The sequence below is a fragment of the Sebastes umbrosus genome, chromosome 19 (assembly GCF_015220745.1).
Source record: "Sebastes umbrosus isolate fSebUmb1 chromosome 19, fSebUmb1.pri, whole genome shotgun sequence".
NCBI lineage: Eukaryota > Metazoa > Chordata > Actinopteri > Perciformes > Sebastidae > Sebastes > Sebastes umbrosus.
In genome coordinates, this window is record NC_051287.1 from 2359650 (window position 1) to 2380387 (window position 20738).

The 20738-nt window shown below is 40.0% G+C and overlaps 2 protein-coding genes across 4 annotated transcripts; one reads left to right on the forward strand and one right to left on the reverse strand.

The window, feature by feature from the left end:
• Positions 1-1422: 1422 nt before the first annotated feature.
• Positions 1423-11423, forward strand: zgc:56235 (uncharacterized protein LOC393186 homolog). Of its 2 annotated transcripts, XM_037753113.1 has the most exons (11): positions 1423-1445; positions 1917-1983; positions 4571-4641; positions 5797-5846; positions 6202-6204; positions 8138-8290; positions 8382-8434; positions 8579-8800; positions 9915-10065; positions 10159-10216; positions 11315-11423. In XM_037753113.1, exons 3-11 carry the CDS (start codon positions 4575-4577, stop codon positions 11404-11406), a joined length of 849 nt encoding a protein of 282 aa, XP_037609041.1. In that variant the 5' UTR covers positions 1423-1445; positions 1917-1983; positions 4571-4574; the 3' UTR covers positions 11407-11423. The 2 variants fall into 2 exon arrangements, with proteins under 2 accessions (XP_037609041.1, XP_037609043.1); XM_037753115.1 differs by lacking the exon at positions 6202-6204 and having other exon boundaries at positions 1424-1445.
• Positions 11424-14281: 2858 nt separating this feature from the next.
• tor4aa (torsin family 4, member Aa) lies at positions 14282-20305 on the reverse strand. Of its 2 annotated transcripts, XM_037753655.1 has the most exons (4): positions 20145-20305; positions 19918-19978; positions 16884-17396; positions 14282-16172 (listed from the first exon to the last, which is right to left on the reverse strand). In XM_037753655.1, the coding sequence occupies exons 2-4, from the start codon at positions 19960-19962 to the stop codon at positions 15318-15320; spliced, it is 1413 nt and encodes a 470-aa protein (XP_037609583.1). In that variant the 5' UTR covers positions 19963-19978; positions 20145-20305; the 3' UTR covers positions 14282-15317. The 2 variants fall into 2 exon arrangements, with proteins under 2 accessions (XP_037609583.1, XP_037609584.1); XM_037753656.1 differs by lacking the exon at positions 19918-19978 and having other exon boundaries at positions 20145-20297.
• Positions 20306-20738: the final 433 nt, after the last annotated feature.

Below are 20738 nucleotides of genomic sequence, written 5' to 3' on the forward strand. Positions count from 1 at the left end.
TATTATCTAAAGATGTGTAAAAATGTGCATTAATACTATAAATTATCATTTTAAAATGTGCAAAAACGTGCATTAAAGACTGTATATTATAATCTAAAAATGTGCATTAAAGACTGTATATTATAATCTAAAAATGTGCATTAAAAACTGTAATCTAAAATGTGCAAAAATGTGCATTAAAGGCTGTAAATTATGATCTAAAAATGTGCATTAAAGACTGTAATAATCTAAAAATGTGCAAAAATATGCAATAAAGACTGAAAATTATAATCTAAAAATGTGCATTAAAAACTGTATATTATAATCTAAAAATGTGCAAAAATATGCATTAAAGACTGTAAATTATGATCTAAAAATGTGCATTAAAGACTGTAATAATCTAAAAATGTGGAAAAACATGCAATAAACACTGTAAATTGTAATTTAGAAAATGTGCAAAAATGTGCATTAAATGTCTGTTGTAATCTAAAAATGTGCAAAACGTGCATTAAAGACTGTAATAATCTATAAATGTGCAAAAACGTGCATTAAAGACTGTAAATTATAATAAAAAATTTGCATTAAAGACTGTATATTATAATCTAAAAATATGCATTAAAGATTGTCAATTATAATCTAAAAATATGCATTAAAGATTATTAATTATAATCTAAATATGTGCAAAAAATGTGCATTAAACACTGTAAATTATAATCTAAAAATGTTCAAAAACATGCATTAAAGACAGTATATTCTAATCTAAAAATGTGCATTAAACACTGTATATTAAAATCTAAAAATGTGCATTAAAGACAGTATATTATAATCTAAAAATGTGCGTTAAAGACTCTAAACTATAATCTAAAAATGTGCATCAAAGACTGTAAATTATAATCAAAAAACTTGCAAAAACCTGCATTAAAGACTGTAAATTATGATCTGAAAATGTGCAAAAATGTGCATTAAAGACACCACTTGGTACATTTTATGTGACTGTTTCTCCTAAAACAATTTCATGATTAGATTAGATTTATGATAGTTGTAGATTCTTAATATGCCCTTGTACAAAGTATTTCCTTTTATAATTGTAATGTAAATGTAATTGTAATGTAATTGTAATATAACTTATTATTTTAATGGAGCTTCCCCGCAAAAAGTATTTCACACGATTGTACCTGTATAACCGGCGTGACAATGAACATCTTGAATCTTGAATCTTGAATCCTGAATCTTGAATCTTGAAAACTGCTCGGATGAGGTTGTGCTCTGTGGGATTAACTCTCTTGCTTTTGCATCGACTCTTTGTTCGCTTCTCTCACCGACACCGCGCATGCGCCATCTGTCTCCTTCATTGCTTCATTTTGTCACTGCTGAAGTAAACTAGCTGTCAATCCACTCAGCAGCATCACGCACAGGGACACTCCAGCAGGCTCTGCAGACTCCTCTTCCAAACACCGTTAGCACCGGTAAGGAGACTAAAAAATAATACTAAATTAAACACTGTAAATTATAATCTCAAAATGTGCAAAAATATGAATTAAAGACAATATATTATAATCTAAAAATGTGCATTAAAGACTGTAAATTATAATCTAAAAAAGTGCATTAAAAACTGTATATTATAATCTAAAAATGTGCAAAAATATGCATTAAAGACTGTAAATTATAATATAAAAATGTGCATGAAAAACTGTATATTTTAATCTAAAAATGTGCATTAAAGACTGTATATTATAATATAAAAATGTGTTGAAAAATTGCATTAAAGGCTTTTAAAGATTTTTACTTGTAACATCTGTATCTTATCGTATTTTATAACCGCTCGTATGAGGTTGTGCTCTTTGGGATTAACTCTCTTGCTTTTGCATCGACTCTTTGTTCGCTTCTCCCACCGACACTGCGCATGCGCCATCTGTCTCCTTCATTGTGCCCTATAGTCACTGCTAAGCTAAGCTAAGCTACTCCAGGCTCTGCAGACTCCTCTTCCAGACACCTTTAGCACCGGTAAGGAGACAAAAGAATAATACTAAATTAATCATAAACACAGTGCATAGCTTTATAACACGTGTATAACACATGTATGTATGTAATTACCTCCTTAATAACGGTTTAGTTTCTCTCCAAGGTTAGCCTAGCCTAGCATGCCTAGCCTAGCATGTTAGCACGATTTAAGCTAGCTAACTGGTTGCTCTGTTATGTAATGATGTTTAGCCTTGCAATGCAGTTTAATCCAAGGTTTTCCTGTGTAATAGTGCAGAGATTCGTGTTAGATATGCATTTATACACGTTATTAGCTGGGTGTGTGGCTAGCTAGCTGTGACTGCAGCTCACACAGCAGCTAGCTAGCATTAAAGACTAGATTATAATCTAAAAATGTGCAAAAATGTGCATTAAAGACTGTAGATTATAATCTAAAAATGTGCATTAAAGACTGTAGATTATAATCTAAAAATGTGCATTGAATACAGTATATTATATTCTAAAAATGTGCAAAAATGTGCATTAAAGATTGTAAATTATTATCTAAAAATGTGCATTAAAGACTGTAGATTACAATCGAAAAATGTGCATAAATGTGCATTAAAGACAGTATATTATAATCAAAAAATGTGCATTAAAGACTGTATATTACAATCGAAAAATGTGCATAAATGTGCACTAAAGACAGTATATTATAATCTAAAAATGTGCATTAAAGATTGTAAATTATTATCTAAAAATGTGCATTAAAGACTGTATATTATAATCGAAAAATGTGCATTAAAGATTGTAAATTATTATCTAAAAATGTGCATTAAAGACAGTATATTATAATCTCAAAATGTGCATTAAAGATTGTAAATTATTATCCAAAAATGTGCATTAGACAGTATATTACAATCTAAAAATGTGCATTAAAGACAGTATATTTTAATCTAAAAATGTGCAAAATGTGCATTAAAGATTGTAAATTATCTAAAAATGTACATTAAAGACAGTATATTATAATCTAAAAATGTGCATGAAAGACTGTATATTATAATCTAAAAATGTGCATTAAAGACAGTATATTATAATCTAAAAATGTGCATTAAAGACAGTATATTATAATCTAAAAATGTGCATTAAAGACTGTTAATCTATAATCTAAGCTAGCTAGCTAGCAGTCAAACCCCCCCACACACACCCCTTTTTCACCGGCCCATCTGCTGTCCTTTGTCCTGCAGCACCAACCAGTTGTTAATGCAGAAAATCCAGCATAGTTCACATGGGAGTTAAACTAAGCCAGTTGCTCACAGTGCACACATCTCCAACCTCAGCATCCTCAGGATGAGGGGCCATTTTTACAACCTTGAGAGCCTTTTGTTCTGATGCTAGCAGCACACCTGCTAGCTTAGATAGTATCATTTATTTGTGCTCATATTTGGGGTTAAATGTATTTTTTCTGAGTGCTTGACTCTTTAGATGCACCAATTAGCTTCTTGGTGCAGCCGGATGCAGAGCCCTTTTGTTGCTAGCATCCCAGCTGCCTCTAAAGGAACAGCTTGTTCTCTTCTGCTGCAGCTCACTGGGAGACGTTAATTAAATGACATCTATTGCATTGTTTGGGTATATGACAAAACTCCAATCAGGATAAGCTTTGCAAGTGGTGCACTGTCATAATAGACTCAAATGTGACTGATGATCAGGGACTTTATTTTAGTACTAAATCATTACAACACCCCTGCAAAAACAAAGTGAAAATGTGGCCTTCAACCTGCTTTCTAATTTGTTCAAGGACTTTTACTCTGTAGGGATGCACTGATACTGGATCGGATATCAGGCCGATGCCGATTCAAATTGGTGGATCGGATATCTATAACTCAATTTCATGTTTATATACATTATTCACTACAATTTTAATTCCAATTCCAATTTGTTGGCCATTAAAAAGGCTTACACTTGAGTTGTAATTCCTGTTAATTTTGAAAATTTTCTACCAAGTCGCTGGTGTGCGATTTATCATTTTAATAATAAAGAACAATTAAATAAATTTATATCTATTATTGTTTATATTTTGCTTTACAAAGTTAGTAAATCAATGTTTAAGTCAAGCCTGATGTGGCCTTACACATTAAAAGAATGATCCCAGTCACTTCCAAACAGTGAGGCATACAGCTTATCAATTAAACACTGGTATCGGATCAATACTCGTTATCGGACGATACCCAAAGCCCAGATATCGCTCTCGGGACTGAGAAAGTGGGATCGGTGCATCCCTATTTTACTCACTGTTTTACTACCTGTATATACCGATATATATTTATTACTTCTCATCACGCACACATTCACTATATTCCTGTTTATATTACAGTTTATTCACTTTGCAATGACTGTCTACCACAAATATATATTATTTTGTGTAATATATATGCTACATATTATCCCTATATTCTAACTTTTAACCATTTTATGTCTTAGATTCTCATTCTTGTTTTTTCTTTTTATACATATTTGTTTTGAGCATTGTTGGAAGGAGCCTGAGATCTAACTTGATCACTTGATTGACTTTTATGTAATGTGTTTTAAACATGATAGTCAGCGATCACATTACTGCCGTTCTCTCCTGCAGCACGATGGCTGTCCCTCCTTCATACTCAGACCTGGGCAAGTCTGCCAAGGATATATTCAGCAAGGGCTACGGTGAGTACTGATTCAACCCAAAAGACTAAATTATTAACTGTAAGGAATTCCTGAAACGCAGAGACTGCTGTTTCAGTGAGTCGAGCTGTTAGACTGCTCTCCGGTGTTCAGATGATATAAATAGATTGATGAATATTGGTGGCAGTGGAGCAATCTGCAAAGCAAACAAAAAAAGCAAAGATTAAATAGAGTATATAGTTTTAAAGTAGGTAATGTTTGAGATAGGAGATACAATTCTCAACACAGTATAAGGAATGGTATAGGAAAAATATCTATTGTAATTTAATACATTTTATTGTAAAGTAAATTGTGTGTTCGTTAATGGGGAAATTGAATGTGTGTTGCAAATTAAATATAATGTTGTGGCAATCGAACAACAAAAAAAAGCCACTTTAGGGAATTGGAAGGCATTTCCAACGCGTGGTGGTGATAAAATTAGGTCTTCCATTCGAAAATGTATTTACATATAGATCAAAAAACACCTTCAAAAGCCAGGTGCACTAAATTAATATTAAAGAATGAGCTCGTAAATGTGAAACAAAGCAAACAGCTCCTAATTCCCCCAGCTGTTCACTTAGTCCCCTACGTAGGCTTGACTACATGACGTCATACCTGCCTATACGCTCAGCCCTCAGGTGCACAGGTGACTTAGCAACAACAATATTTATAATTTACCACACAAATCAAGCTACTGTATCACATTGATGCAAAAATTATATAAAAATCAAGTATTTTTATTTTGTTAAATGTGAAACTGCAGCCAGGAGACGCTTAGCTTAGCTTAGCATAAAGACTGGAAACAGGGGGAAACAGCTAGCCTGGCTTTGACCAAAGATAAAAAATAAAATCCTCTTACCAGCACCTCATAAACTCTGTAATTAACATGTTAAACCTCTTTATGTTTAATCTGTACAAAAACTGAAATGTTAAAACGACAAGTTGTGGTTTTACAGGATATTATGTGTCGGATTTATGCTAAGCTAAGATAACCGTCTCCTGGCTCCAGTTTCATATTATTGAACGGACAGATTTGAGAGTGGTATCCAATCTGGATAAACATATTTCCCAAAATGTCAAACTATTCCTTTTTAAATCTTCTTGCTTTATCTTGCACTTCATTAACACACAACTCTGAACTCTTTTGAAATCCACTAGGCTTTGGAGTCGTGAAGCTGGACCTAAAGACCAAATCACAAAGTGGAGTGGTGAGGACACTTTTATTTTCTGTTTTTACCAGTTGTCATTTTCTAGATGCTTTCTGCCCACTCCATCTCCCTGCCTTCCCCCTGTCCTGCCATCACTCTCTAACCCCCCTCACCAATACCTTATCGTCACCTTATACCTGCACCCTGCTGTAACCTGGAGCTTGCAGGTTTCCAGGTATCCGAGCGGTGCTGATCCAGACCCGCTTGGCTGAACTTGTGCTCTGTTCTAAAGAAACATGACAAACCCATGTTGGTTTAGTGGGCTGTCTGTCTCTCTACCTGCCTCTCTCTCCTAACCGCTGCTCTGTCTCCATGCTGCTGCCTTCTGTACCGGACTGCTCGCGCTCTAATGTAGATGGTAAGATCGGTGTCAGAGCTCACAGCTGTTTATTCATATACTACTACTGACCACCACCATCGTGTTTTTCTGTTGTTATGGTCCGAATATTGTTTTTTTTTGTCTTTGTGATAATCATACAGCATGAATATCAGTGTGTTTTTATAACAATCAGTTGCTTTCTTCTGTCACATCACTCACAATCAGATCTAACGTTTCATTTCTTTGTGGAAAATGTCTTTGAGTCAGTCTAATGCATAATAAAGTCTCTAGCATGGATGTAGACATTTTGTCTTGTTAACAGATTTTGAGTTGTTCTGTCAGAAACTGGTCACCAGAGTCAGTCTAGAAACGACAGAAGTCCGAACCAAGGTTCACGTTTTAGTTTCATTGAATCCGGTTAGTTTTGGTTTCACATTGCAGTGATGCGAGCGCACTAAAGAACTCTACATGACATACATACGTCTTGTCGTCATTTCTGTCGTTGTCACCTACGTACTGCGCAGTCATCTACGTATCGTCGCCGTCACCTACGTCCTGACATCGCCACTTACGTCCTGATGCAGTCTCCTGCATCCTGTCATCAACTACGTCCTGACATCGTCACCTGCGTCCTGTCATCAACTACGTCCTGTCATCAACTACGTCCTGTCATCAACTACGTCCTGACATCGCCACCTATGTCCTGACATCGCCACCTAAGTCCTGATGCCGTCACCTATGTCCTGACATCGCCATCTGTGTCCTGATGCCGTCACCTACGTCCTGACATCGCCACCTATGTCCTGACATCGCCACCTATGTCCTGATGCCGTCACCTACGTCCTGTCATCATCAACTACATCCTGACATCGTCACCTTCGTCCTGTCATCAACTACGTCCTGTCATCACCTATGTCCTGTCATCGTCACCTGCGTCCTGACATCAACTACGTCCTGTCATCAACTACTTCCTGTCATCACCTGTGTCCTGTCATCGTCACCTGCGTCCTGACATCAACTACGTCCTGTCATCAACTACGTCCTGTCATCACCTATGTCCTGTCATCGTCACCTGCGTCCTGACATCAACTACGTCCTGTCATCAACTACTTCCTGTCATCACCTGTGTCCTGTCATCGTCACCTGTGTCCTGTCATCGTCACCTGTGTCCTGTCATCAACTACGTCCTGTCATCAACTACGTCCTGACATAGTCAACTGCGTCCTGTCATCAACTACGTCCTGTCATCAACTACGTCCTGACATCGTCTACTACGTCCTTTCGTCTTGTTTTCCTGACCTCGTCACCTACATCCTGATGTTGTCAACAACGTCCTGTCGTCGTCATCTACGTCCTTTCGTTGTCCTGTCACCATCACCTACGTCTTGTCACCTACGTCCTTTCGTCTCGTCGTCACCTACATCCTGACGTTGTCAAATACGTTCTGTCGTCATCACCTACGTCCCTTCGTTGTCCTGTCATCGTCACCTACGTCCTTTTGTTGTCCTCTCGCCATCACCTACGTCCTGTTGTCACCTACGTCCTGACGTCTTCCAGAGAAAGGACGACAGCAGCCATACGAAACAAGAACTGAAAAGTTAAATTCTCAATGAATTCAGATAGAGTTACTTTTTGCAGCCTCAGTGTCGGTGTTATTTTTAACCATGCACTCTGCAATATTAATAATATGCATCTGGTGTCCTGCATGGATTAATGTCCGGGGCTGTCTGGTCGTCTGTCAGCTGTGTTGTCTGATGTGTTCAGTGTTATATGCCTCTGATATTCTTCATTTGATTTCTGTACAGTTGAATAATAATTCAGTTTTGTCGTAGTCTGCACAGTTTTCACTCTTTGTTTTCCCCCGCTAGTCTTTAAGGTCTCGCTCTATATTTTGCTAATGTTTTGGATATTTAATGATAATCTTTGTTACTGATTGATTTTGGTTTACTAACGGCTGATGTCGTCCTGTCAGGAGTTCAACACATCTGGCTCCAGTAACACAGACACAGGGAAGGCTGCAGGGAGCCTGGAGACCAAATACAAGATGAAGGAGCTGGGCCTGAGCTTCAACCAGAAGTGGAACACAGATAACACGCTGGCTACGGAGGTCACTGTGGAGGACCAGGTATTGTAGGAACATTCAGATCAGGCTTTGCAAACTGATAAAAAAAGCATTGTTTAAGTCTTACTCTGGTTTGTGGTTACTTTACCTACAGCTGACTCAAGGACTGAAGGTGGCCTTGGATACGTCTTTTGTACCAAACACAGGGTGAGACTACGTTTATTTGTGATATCATCATTTGGTATAAGCTAGTTTATCAGGTTTCCTGTTTCAGCTGCTGTTTTCACACTTTTTCAAAACGACATTAGAAGATTATATTCCATCTTTTAGCTAAATAAATCTATTTTTCAGTAAGAAGAGCGGAAAGCTGAAGACGGCCTACAAGCGTGACTTTGTGAACCTGGGCTGCGACGTAGACTTCGAGGGTCCCATCATCCATGCCGCTGCTGTGTTGGGCTACGAGGGCTGGCTGGCCGGCTACCAGATGGCCTTCGACACGGCCAAGTCCAAACTGGCCCAGAGCAACTTCGCCCTCGGATACAGGGCCGGGGACTTTCAGCTGCACACCAACGTGTGAGTACTCCGGGGATGATGTAACACGCTACTCGTCATGGAGAGTACTCCAATGACGAGAACTATTTTTTTTGCAGAAAGCATGCAAACATTTAGTTTGAAAGTTTAAAACTCTCTACGCACTAAAAGGTGCTATTGATAACAATGATATACAGCTTTTAGATGTCACAAGCCTTATTATAAGTGGGAATCAAACGTCAGATATCTTCCACAGAGATAAACAAAACATAAATCTTTTTTTAAATGATTAATTCACATCATAATAATTGTTTTTAGGAAACGCAATACTTTTATTTGGTTCCTTTCTAAAAGCTCTGTGGATGTATTATTTATTTTAATATATTTTTCTACATAAAAATGTTATCATTAAGACCTTTAACCAGGCAGGGAGAGTCTCAATGAAAGGAGGCTCTCAAGTTGCATTATGGGAATTGTAGGATTTTGCTTTTTTGGCGTTTAAAGCATGCTAAGGAGAATAAAACTCAGGATATCACGGCGTCTGCTGCATTGATTTTGAAAATTATTTATTAATCTGTCTCATGTTAATCCTTTCAATTTTATGGAGGTGCTACTGCAATACAAAGGTTTTTAAAATGTATTTTATTTAATTTTTTAGTTGAAGATTTGGCGTCCTGCAAGTATTTTGTTCCCTATACCAATGTTTCCTATTTTTTGGGGGGGATTTTAATCATTTAAAAAATAAACTCTCCTATTTTTACATTAAATTAATTAAATTTAATTATTCTATTTATTTATTTCTCATTGTGTGTGGTTTTGTTTGTTTTTAATCCTTTGCCAATTATTTAATCTTTTTTTGTTTGTTACACACAAAATGTCGTTTGCATTGAACTTATCTATAAAACAGAAAACCAGTAAACACATTTTAAAAAAGAAAACTCCTATTACACTCAAAACAGATGATTAAAAAGAAAAGTAAGAATTAAATGAAAGTAAAAAAAAATATGCCGTGCGACACTGCTGGAGTTTACCAGCATAATTTATCCTGCTAAAAACACTGTTATATGTATGTAATATTAATATAATTCAAACCTGCGATGATCTGCAGGATTACATACTGAACAATCTGTGTGTCTCTGAATCTTTCGTTTCTCAGTAACGACGGGACCGAGTTCGGCGGCTCCATCTACCAGAAGGTGAACGAGGAGCTGGAGACGGCGGTCACTCTGGCCTGGACCGCCGGCAGTAACAACACTCGCTTCGGCATCGCTGCCAAATACAAGCTGGACAAAGACGCCTCTCTGTCTGTAAGTGGCTCGTTTACAGATCTGTTGTTAAAGCAAATCCTCACAAACAATTCTGCTGTTTTGTTTCATGTCTCATCATGTTTCACTCCGCAGGCCAAAGTCAACAATGCCAGTCTGATCGGAGTCGGCTACACCCAGAGCCTTCGGCCAGGTAGGATCCCATCCGACCACATATCTGATCTTACCGCTCGGAGTCATTTTGTAAACAACCATTGTATAATGTCAATTATATTGTCACATTTCCATGACTGATGCATTACAAAGGTTGCTGATGCTAATGATAGTTCAGCCAGTTTGCACTAAATCAAACAAGTTGAAGCTCGTAAACTGGACCGGACCGGCAGAACAGGAAATGAACCCGACTCTAGTATCTGCCGACAAACACAATCTGCATGTCTGAACACATCGCACCAAAACAAATGAGTTCTAAAGTTAGGACGGAGTTTAAAGTTTAAAAGCATTGCATTTAGTTTCCTAAAAAGACCGTAAGACGAGTAATAAAAGGTAGAATGAGTTTGTTGAGTGAGATTAAAGTTAATATTTTTTAATTGGTAAATCCATTTTCTGCTGCTCATCTGGTCCAGGTCATTTAATTAAATTAATATATCACTATTATTGTTATGTACTGCAGGGAAGTACTAAAAGAAATGTTATACAAATGTCAGTGGTGGAAAGTAACTGAGTACATTTACTCAAGTGCAATATTCTTCTTTATACTTCTACTCCTCTACTACATCTTAGAAATATTGTACTTTTTACTTCACTACATTTTGATAATTTGAGTTACTTTGCCGATTTCAGATTAATGAAACAAAATATAATAAATTATATTATTACTGTATATCAAATAAAACTTGATTGATCTCCACAAGCTACCCAGCAAATTATAGAAAGACATATATTTATAAATCAATTAAAATAATCTCCACCTTTACCAGCTGCAACATTAAAGTGATCAACACATTAATGCATCAATAATTATAATCCAATAATATAATAATATATATGACTCTGACATGGACCATTCTGCATAATGAGTGGTTTTACTTTTGGTACTTTTAAGTACATTTTGATGCTAAGACTTTTACTTATGTAAGATTTTGAACGCAGGACTTTTTGTACTGTGGTATTGCTACTTTTACTTAAGTAAAAGATCTGAGTACTTTGACTGGTATGACATTAAATAGCGTTCTATTGGGTATTAAAAAGGTCTTTAAGTCTCACCTTGAGGTGTCTTGTGTGTCTGCAGGTGTGAAGGTCACCCTCTCAGCTCTGATCGACGGGAAGAACTTCAACGCTGGCGGACACAAAGTCGGGATGGGCTTCGAGCTGGAGGCATAAAGTGGAGAACAAAGAAGAAAAAAGCCCCGAACCACATCATCCCTCCTCCCCCTCACACACACAATCCACCACCACCACCCTCATGTAGCTCCTCTCTGGACTCTCCCTCACACCTCCTCCCAACCCTTTGGGTCACACATTTCATGAGCATTTCTGACAGTAATAGTCGCGCCTCAGCATCGTGCTTAAACACCCCGAGAGGAGTCGTGAGGTTGTTGATCCTGAAACTGACGGCGTGTAGTTGTGTGGATTATTACCGTCTGTATGGTCATTGAAGTGACGCTATTTATTTCCCCGTAGGTCTCTGGATGAAGTAGTCGTCTGTGTAAATGTGTAGCTTCTGTGTTCGGTTGTTTGCTGCCTTCCTAAAAGCGTCATCATCATCATCTTCAACCGCTTATCCGGGATCGGGTTGCAGGGACAACAGCTCCAGCAGGGGACGCCAAACTTCCCTTTCCCGGGTCACATTAACCAGCTCTGACTGGGGGATCCCGAGGCGTTCCTAGGCCAGTGTGGAGATATAATCTCTCCACCTAGTCTTCCCCGTGGTCTCCTCCCAGCTGGTCATGCCTGGAACACCTCCCTAGGGAGGCGCCCAGGGGGTCATCCTTACTAGATGCCCTCAGCTGGCGAGTCCCTCACGTACCCGCGATCTAGTTCTTTGGATCATGACCCAGCCCTCATGACCATAGGTGAGAGTAGGAACGAAGATTGACCGGTAGATCGAGAGCTTTGCCTTCCGGCTCAGCTTCTCTTTTCGTCACAACGGTGCGGTAAAGCGAATCCAATACCGCCCCCGCTGCTCCGATTCTCCGGCCGATCTCACGTTCCATAGTCCCCTCACTAGAGCGAACAAGACCCTGAGGTACTTGAACTCCTTCCCTAATCCGGAGTAGGCAATCCTAAAAGCATGTAAGAATGAAAACATGGATGCAGAGCTGAACGCTTATTTGCTTGGTTAAAAAAAAAAAGAGAAAGGTGCCGAGTGTCTGTTTTCTGTTTTTGTTTTGAGCACTTTTGTCTGTGTTGTTGCAATCTGTGGACTATTTAAACCATATAAATGTTTTGGTACATCACATTTCATGACTGAGTTATTGAAGGATATGAAGGATATTTAAAAAAGGAACAATAAAAGTGCTCAGATGTTCCGTAACCATCTTTCTTTGGTAGGTGAAATCAATGTAGTGGAATCTTCTTATGTAGTTAGTTTGCATTTCTACAATATTGTTTTCATCTATCTTGTCTCGCCACAGCGGTCACAAAGAAAGGGAGGATATTCCTGCGTCATCTCAGCTGTCCAGCTGTTTCCTCATGTTGCTCTGGGACTGCACTCATTGCTGTCAGCGCTCTCTTGTCCAAAAACAACCTACACTCCTCAGATCTGTACATAAAATACAGATGATTGTCCTCCGAGTGTCTCCTGTCAAAAACACTTTCATAGGATTATAAGAACTCGTTGTGTTCCACATGACTATCCTTTTTCTTTTTGGGTAATCATACATCAAAATGTTTGTTTGTTTTCTCCATCTAATTGTGTCGTCATGATTATAAGCTCATTTTTCTTTGTCGTTTAGACACAGTACCTCATTTTTTTTCCAATATCAATTAAGGGAATTATAATAATAAAAAAAATAATAAAAAACAATGTCTGAAAGAAGTTGTTGTAATTAATTTCTTCATCTTAATATGGTAGAAACAGTAATTTGACTAGGGCTGTATCGAATGTCTTTTTTTGTAAACATTCAAAGCTTCTATTGAGGTTTTCGAATGTTGTTCATATTTTATGACGTCATCACCCTAAAAGAAAACCTCAATTTTAAGAAAGTGATTCATCAGTTTTTTTACCTCAGTAAAAATGTTGTTTTTTGAAAGGCTAAACACCAACAAATATGGATGAAGAAGAATATTTAGTTAGATAAAAATGATAATTTTTTAAATAATTACATTATTAAAGTTATTGGAAATGTTTGGATCACATAAGTCTGAAACAATCCTACGCAGCCACTACTGGAATCTAATTCTACTAATAATAGTATAATACTAATATTTTTCTTTTTCACGTAGACACAGTACCTCATTTTTTACAATGTCAATTAAGGGAATTGTAATAATAAAAAAAGGAATTAAAAACAATCTCTGAAACAAGTTGCCTGCATCTAAATATGGTAGAAAACAGGAATGTGCTTGGGGCTATACCGAATGTTTTTTTTTAATTTTTACATTCAAAGCTTCTATTGAGGTTTTCGAATGATATTTTGTGACGTTATCACCCAAAAAAATTAAAATCCTCGAACAAAATCCTCAATTTGAATAGAGAGAGATTTGGTGCATAAACCGTTTTTTGACCTCAGTGAAAATGTTATTTTTGAAAGGCTAAACGCCAACAAATATGCATTGAAGCAGAATATTTCGTTAGATAAAGAAATGCTGCTAATTTTGGAAATCACTACATCTATCTTTTTACAATAAATGTTGACTTTAGGAATTTACAACGCTCTGGAGTTATTAGAAAATATTGAATCAAACAATCGTAGCCTAATCTTTATCTGCAACTGTGCAGAAATACAACACAATGAGGAGACATGCAAAAAAAAAAAGCTGCACAGCATTCAAATGTTGACTGAGAATTTGAATGTCAACGTTATAAATGAAGCTTCAAACTATTCGGTACAGCCCTAACTCTGTCCTCCACTTACTAGCTTTTTCTGGAGCTTTAACCACATCTCATGTCCTTCTCTGCTAAGTTGTCGTGGACTTCTCCAACAAACTCCATCTGCTGAGAAAGACTGAGATACTCGGAGTTCAAGTTATAGTGATTTCCTTTTTTCTGACAAACAAACCACCGTATTATGTTTTGCAAGAAAAAACCTCACTGTCGTGTTTAAATGGTGTCTTTAATTTCAAAGCACTCACTACACATTAAAGTTTATATTAGAAATATTTGGACTGTAAAAAACCTGAATACACATTACTAACATCATGACTCATTAAATCTCATCAGGTCAATAAAATGTAACGATAGTGCAAGTCTGTGTTGACTTTAAGTTCCTTTCTTTGGATGTGAACATTTAGTATATCCAGATCTGCAGAATCTGCTGACTTGCACTAACATTAATAAAAAGTCCTGCTGCTTCACATTTGACGTTTCTGACAAAACAAAACAACTGCTAGTTGTCTTAAAATGTTTGTTAGTAACTGATGCATCATAAATATCTGAACTTCCCCTTATTATCACATGAATGAATATTGGTCTTACTCATGCATCTCCTCACTGGTTGAGCTGCCTAATATGTAGTAGTTGTGATAGAAACAAAGGGGTTAAAGGGTCAGTTCACACAGATCATAAAAACACTCGAGTGGTGTCTAGCCATAAATTAGTTTTAACGACACTAATTCTCTAAAGCATTAACGCAATCGATCTCTCGGAGGTTGTAGCGACGGGGGTTAAATAACGCTCCAAACTTGCGCTAAATTTTGGCGAGGAAAAACCGGCATGGCCATTTTCAGATGATGGGAAAATGGGTTCTACGGGGAACCCACGAGTCTCTCCTTTATGATGATTATGCTGTGAGCACCACACAACAAACAAAATCCCACTTACCTCCATGGTATAGTGGTGAAGACCGATATCAAATAAAACCTAAACTCTCTGCAGATAGTTTCTTTTCTTCATATCTCTGGTGAACTGACCCTTTAAGGACTGTTAGTGTGACGGGACGTTTTCAAACCTCTTCACAGGATTAACGCCACATTTCTCACGACATATAGTGTCCTTTTTCTTTTCACTCTTACAAAACTGCTCGTGTAAGCTGTGGCTCCGGGTTGTGTCGTAACCCTGTAACTCGCTTCTCTCTTCTCGAGCTCTATTTCTTCATGCTTTAAAGAATGTGAAACATTTCCTGCAGAGGACCTCACAGCAGGTTGACCTTAGCCACCACTTGTTTGCAGCCCGTCTGGGAGTATTCATGCCCCCCGACCGCGGGGTAATATTCAATCTCCCCCGCGAGGCGCTCTATGTTGGTATGATCCGGGTAGAACCCCTCTCGAGTCATTTCATCCAGGAAGCACTCCATCACGTGACCTTTGTCCAAAAGGCCCAGAGGTAAGACATCCGCCTCCGTCCACAGCGGGTGGAGCTCCTCCAGAGTGCTGCGTAATATCGGAGTCAGCTCTTTCACTAGGTGACTTTGACGACCAGATGCCGTCGCCATAGAAACACTTGAGGAGTTGTATAGCATATGTTTGGTGATGTGTGCGTGGCCCAGGTTGCTCAGGAACAGGTAGATAGCGTTCAGGTACTCGTTGGACTGTTTGGAGTCCACGAGCTGCTGCAGCGCGTCCAGGATCTCGTCGTGCATGTGCTCGGCCTCGTCGAAGATGAAGAGCGGGATCTTCTCCTCCTCCTCGGCCCGCTCGACCATCTCCGAGATGAGGGCAGAGAGGTCGCGGGCGCACTGCAGGGCGTCAGCCTCCTGGGGACAGTGGTGGAGGACGTAGTACTGCAGCACCAGCGTCTCGCCCACCACGGAGCGGAAGTGTCCCGCCAGGAGGCGTCCCAGGTGGCTCTTGCCCACGCCGCTGGGGCCGTGCAGGGACACCACCAAGGGCTTGTTGTGGACGTAGGTGGACAGGTAGTCCTTCAGGTGGGACAGCAGACCGTCCACCGCTCCCTGCTGTCCAAACACCTCTCTCCTCAGCGTCTTCTCCAGCCCCTCCAGGTCATACCGCAGAACGTGGTCATCTAGGTTCTCTATGGCGTTGTACACCTGCAACCAAACACACCGACCCGGATTGATTTATACGTGTAAGAAGTTACAAACAGTCCCTTTAAGTTTAGTTTCTCAACATCACCAACCCTAGCTTTAATAGTTTTCTGAGGTGTTCCTACAATTACTTTTCTTTTTCCTGCAGCTTCTCCATTTTCTAGTGAGAATAGTGTTAAAATCAAGGAGTTTTGAGTAGATCATTTTTCCAGTGCGATCAAATTACATATTCAAAACCTGCTTAGAAGACATTATTGAATTGGAAGCAGATCAGTCAATCGTCTCATGCCGTGCCAGTCCTCTTGTTTACTGCTGCAAATCAGACCTTGTAATCTCTTCTGATCGTTTCCTTGGAAAGGGAAACAGCTTGTTTCCAAGTTTGCTTCTGCTCAACTGCTGACATCAGCAACAAGAAAACACACTTAGAAAGGTTTATGTTGTAAACTGCAAATAAACTCTTCATAACGCTGATGAGGTATTCGTGACAATAAAGCAGTCAGAAACGGTCACGGCCAGATTAACCCTTAAAGAGGCCCTGAGGCGTTACTGTAGCTCTGATGACTCACTTTAGACCTTTAGAAGTATACTATTAGTGAATGAATGAAACACAGACGTGACTGAACATGCACACACAGCTCAGTCTATTTACACCCGGTGTTCATAGTAACTCTAATTCCTCTTCCTCCCTCCAGGTCACGTAGGGGTCGTATTTACCTGGATGAAGACGATAGCACACAGCAGGTAGAGGCAGTATTTGGCTCGGCTGGCCGCCGGCTTCGGAGGGGCCCGGCAGCCTCTTCTGTTGTTGGGGAACATCACCCTCTTCCTCCTCCTCCTCTTCTTCCTCTGAGGGACGCTGGATGACAGGGTGGAGGAGTAGGAGGCGGTAGGGGTGAGTCCGTCAAAGGTGAAGATCTTGGGGCTGGTTCTCGGGTGAGATCCCGTCAGGGCCCCGCTCCCTCCGAGGCCCTGCAGGGTCATTATCTCCTGACGCCTTTTCTTCATGGCCCGGTACTTCTGCTTGATGCGTAGGACGGCACAGAGAGACGAGGAGAAGTTGTACAGACCGGGGACCGGACTGTCCTGCTGTTTCTCACCTCCTTTTCCTTCATCCTCCATCTCTTCGTCCATCTCTTCGTCCATCTCTTCATCTAGCTCTTCATCCATCTCTCCCTCACACTCTCCCTCCGTCTGAGAGGCCGAGGTGCTGCTCTCTTGGTCGCTCATCTGCAGAGAGAAGGAGGACGTTAAAGCAGCTACAATCAGTGGTTTTATATCTACATGACTGTTTGTATGAGAAAGGAGTCGCTCGTAGTGACAAACCCTCGGCTCTATGGAGCATTTTAGCACCTTTCAGCTCTTTGTTTCGGTTTTACGTCCTGCAACTTCACCGTTTTGGTTTGTTTTCTGTAGGGATGCACCGATACCACTTTTTTTATAGACCGAGTACAAGTACTTACATTTGGGTACTCGCCGATACCGAGTACCGATACGAGTACTTCTCTGTGCCAAAAGACTCTCCAGCCAGCCGGCTCTAGGTCGGCTTGGAAAGGCTCGGGGCGAAGGTGCTTCCCGGGGCTGTGGCCAAAGTCTCACCGGGGCGGACTGTCCTCAGTGCGCCTCAACCGCGTCGTGCCCCCAGGGCGGGGTTCGGCCCACGTAAAAAAGGCGCCAGGGGTCTTCGGCGATGTCTGCTACCCACCCGACCCGTCTTGAAACACGGACCAAGGAGTCTAACGCATGCGGGAGTCAGAGGGTGCAAGCAAAACCCTTGGAGCAAAGAAAGTGAGGGCCGGCGCGCGCCGCCTGAGGTGGGATCCCTGCCCGGCGGGGTCGGGCGCACCACCGGCCTGTCTCGCCCGCACCGTCGGGGAGGTGGAGCTTGAGCGCGTGCGGTGGGACCCGAAAGATGGTGAAGAGAGGTTAACGTCACGCTGCCGTAAAGTGGTATCGGTACCGTTGTATCGGAGCCGTTTTGCGAGTACAAGTTGTGAGCACAGTATCGGACCCGATACCCGTTACTGGTATCGGTGCATCCCTAATTTTCTGTCTTTAAACCAAGTATACACTACCTGCCCAGCATCACACAGCAGACACACACAGTTAAAGACCAGCTGGTGAACATGTTGCAGCATTTAGCAGCTAATAAGACAGATATTTTAGAAGTTGCCCCCCAGGTTTGACCAACATGGTGGACTCCCTGATATGAAGGGCTCATTCTGAGCTAACGGAAACACAACGATTCGTAGTTTCAGGTGATTATACACTAATGAAATCAAAATATTATATTCCATTTCTGCTAATAGATCCCCCGAAATGTTACACACTGTCCCTTTAAGTACGATTTTGAACGCAGGACTTTTACTTGTAACAGAGTATTTCTACACTGTAGTATTGCAACTTTTACTTACAGTAAGTAAAACATCTGTGCACTTCTTCCACATCTGCAAACAAACACCCACCCTTCCTTTTTTCTGTTATCTAGGTTTAGTTTCTCAACATCAGCTGCAGCCATGCCACCGAGGTTGGTACGAATAATAACCACAGAGACTGATGTTAGATATTAAAATGCTTAGTCACGCTATCAGAGACAGAGCATTAACATCTGGTAAATATGTCTCAGCTACTTCCTCTTGTGTGACGGGGGAAACCAGCATTGTAGAAGAGGAAAGTAACTTGTGAAAATTGAGGGAAAGGAAAAGGTGGATGCTAGAATGTCTTCAGATTTATGACTTCAAACACAGCGGTGATGAAAGCAGGATTATTCATGCTGCTTGAGTGGATTCTGGTTGTGAAAATATCTGCAGCTGAAGCCAACAGAGAGCTGATAAGATATCTTTATAGATCACAGATGTTTGCTCACACTCCCTTTGATAGCATCTATTATGTTAACACGTATGTGCTACTTTAACGTGATCAGTTATTGTTACTTCATAGCGATAACATGCTTATATAATTTTAAAAGGTACACAGCTGCTGTTTTCCTTCAAACATGATATTCAAATCAAGTAATAAATACTTTGGAAATGTTCCTGCAGAAAGAAGGAAGTGCATTTTATTCAGGGACATTCGCTGGCTTGTGTAAATGCACACCAGAGAGCTTTGTAACTGCTTTTATATGCATCATAAACCTTCTGTTTTGCAAAATGTGAAGGCAAAATCTTCATGCATTACATCAGTTTTTATATCAAATTGTGTTTGCACACATTCTGACTGTTTTTCTGTCTTCTAATAATTCACATTCTGCAAGTTAGTCTGCAGAAATCAGTCTGCAAAATAATAGATTGAATGTGATATCATGCTGGTTACACACACACACACACACACACACACACATCTGGGTGTTTTAAAGCATGCAGTGTGAGTTACTGGAAAGGAGGAACTATCAGTTACACCCAGACGACAAAATGTGCCACAAACAAATTAACACATCAATCAATATTAAATGTGTTTCTGTTCCTGGTACATCAGGAATGAAGAACAGCATCAAACATCAAAGTGCATGAGAATGTGAATCAGTCGGATATTTATCTTGGCAAAGATGCAGCAACATTTCTGGTAAACGTATTAAACTTGTGTGTCCAAGTCACTTTTACTTCAGCACAAAAGAATTCAGAAAGCTCAGAGGGGAGGGGAGAGAAAAGACAGTATCAGTATCTGTCTTTTCACATGCAGAGACCTGAGAGGACCAGCTGCATACCAAACATTTTACAGCTCTTTCATGATGTTTGCTGGGTAAAAGAAATACCTCTTTAGTGAGCTTGTCACTCCTGAGTCTTGGCCGCAAATACATGCAGATGCTTTAAAAGCTGAAACACAAAGAAGAGACACAAGTTGTTAGTAAAAGGTGTCTTTTGAGTGGAGTTTCACACAGACAGGTAGTGAATTACTGCCTCACACCCAGCTGCACACACAGCAAAGAGAGAGAGGGGGAATGGAAGTGAAAACATGCAAGAGAAACAAATGTTTTCTTACCTCCAATGTGGCTCAAATCTTCTTAAAGAGAGAGAAGTAACTCCAGTGCAGGTTTAGTCCATAGTCTCTGGGAGTGTAGAAAGCAGAGAGCAGCTCCACACAGCCAACAGCTCGACTCAGGAAGGGCCCTCCTATCAGTCTATCTCACCTCCAACCATCTGCTGGCTCCTCCTCTTTCTTCCTCTTTTATTCTCTTCACTTTCTGCTGGTTTCAAAAGACTCCGACACGTCACACCATGCTGGCTTCATTCAGCAGATATTAACTTTCACTGGTGCCTTTTGAAAGCAGCTCAAATCCACCTCAAGTGCTTTTATTGTTCAGCTTTTTAAAGAGGACCTATTATGCTTATTTTCAGGTTCATACTTGTGTTTTGGGTTTCTACTAGAACATGTTTACATGATTTAATGTTCAAAAAAAGCTTTAGTTTTGGTCAACCGAACAAACCCTTTGGACTCTTTGGCTCTAATTAGACTAAACGTCCCGACACACCAAGCTGACGGTCGGCCATCGGACAGTTTGGAGCCGTCGGTGAGCGTCTGTCGGTCTAGTTTTTGAGGTGTGTCCTGCACCGTCGGCTCTAGTCTGCCCGTGTT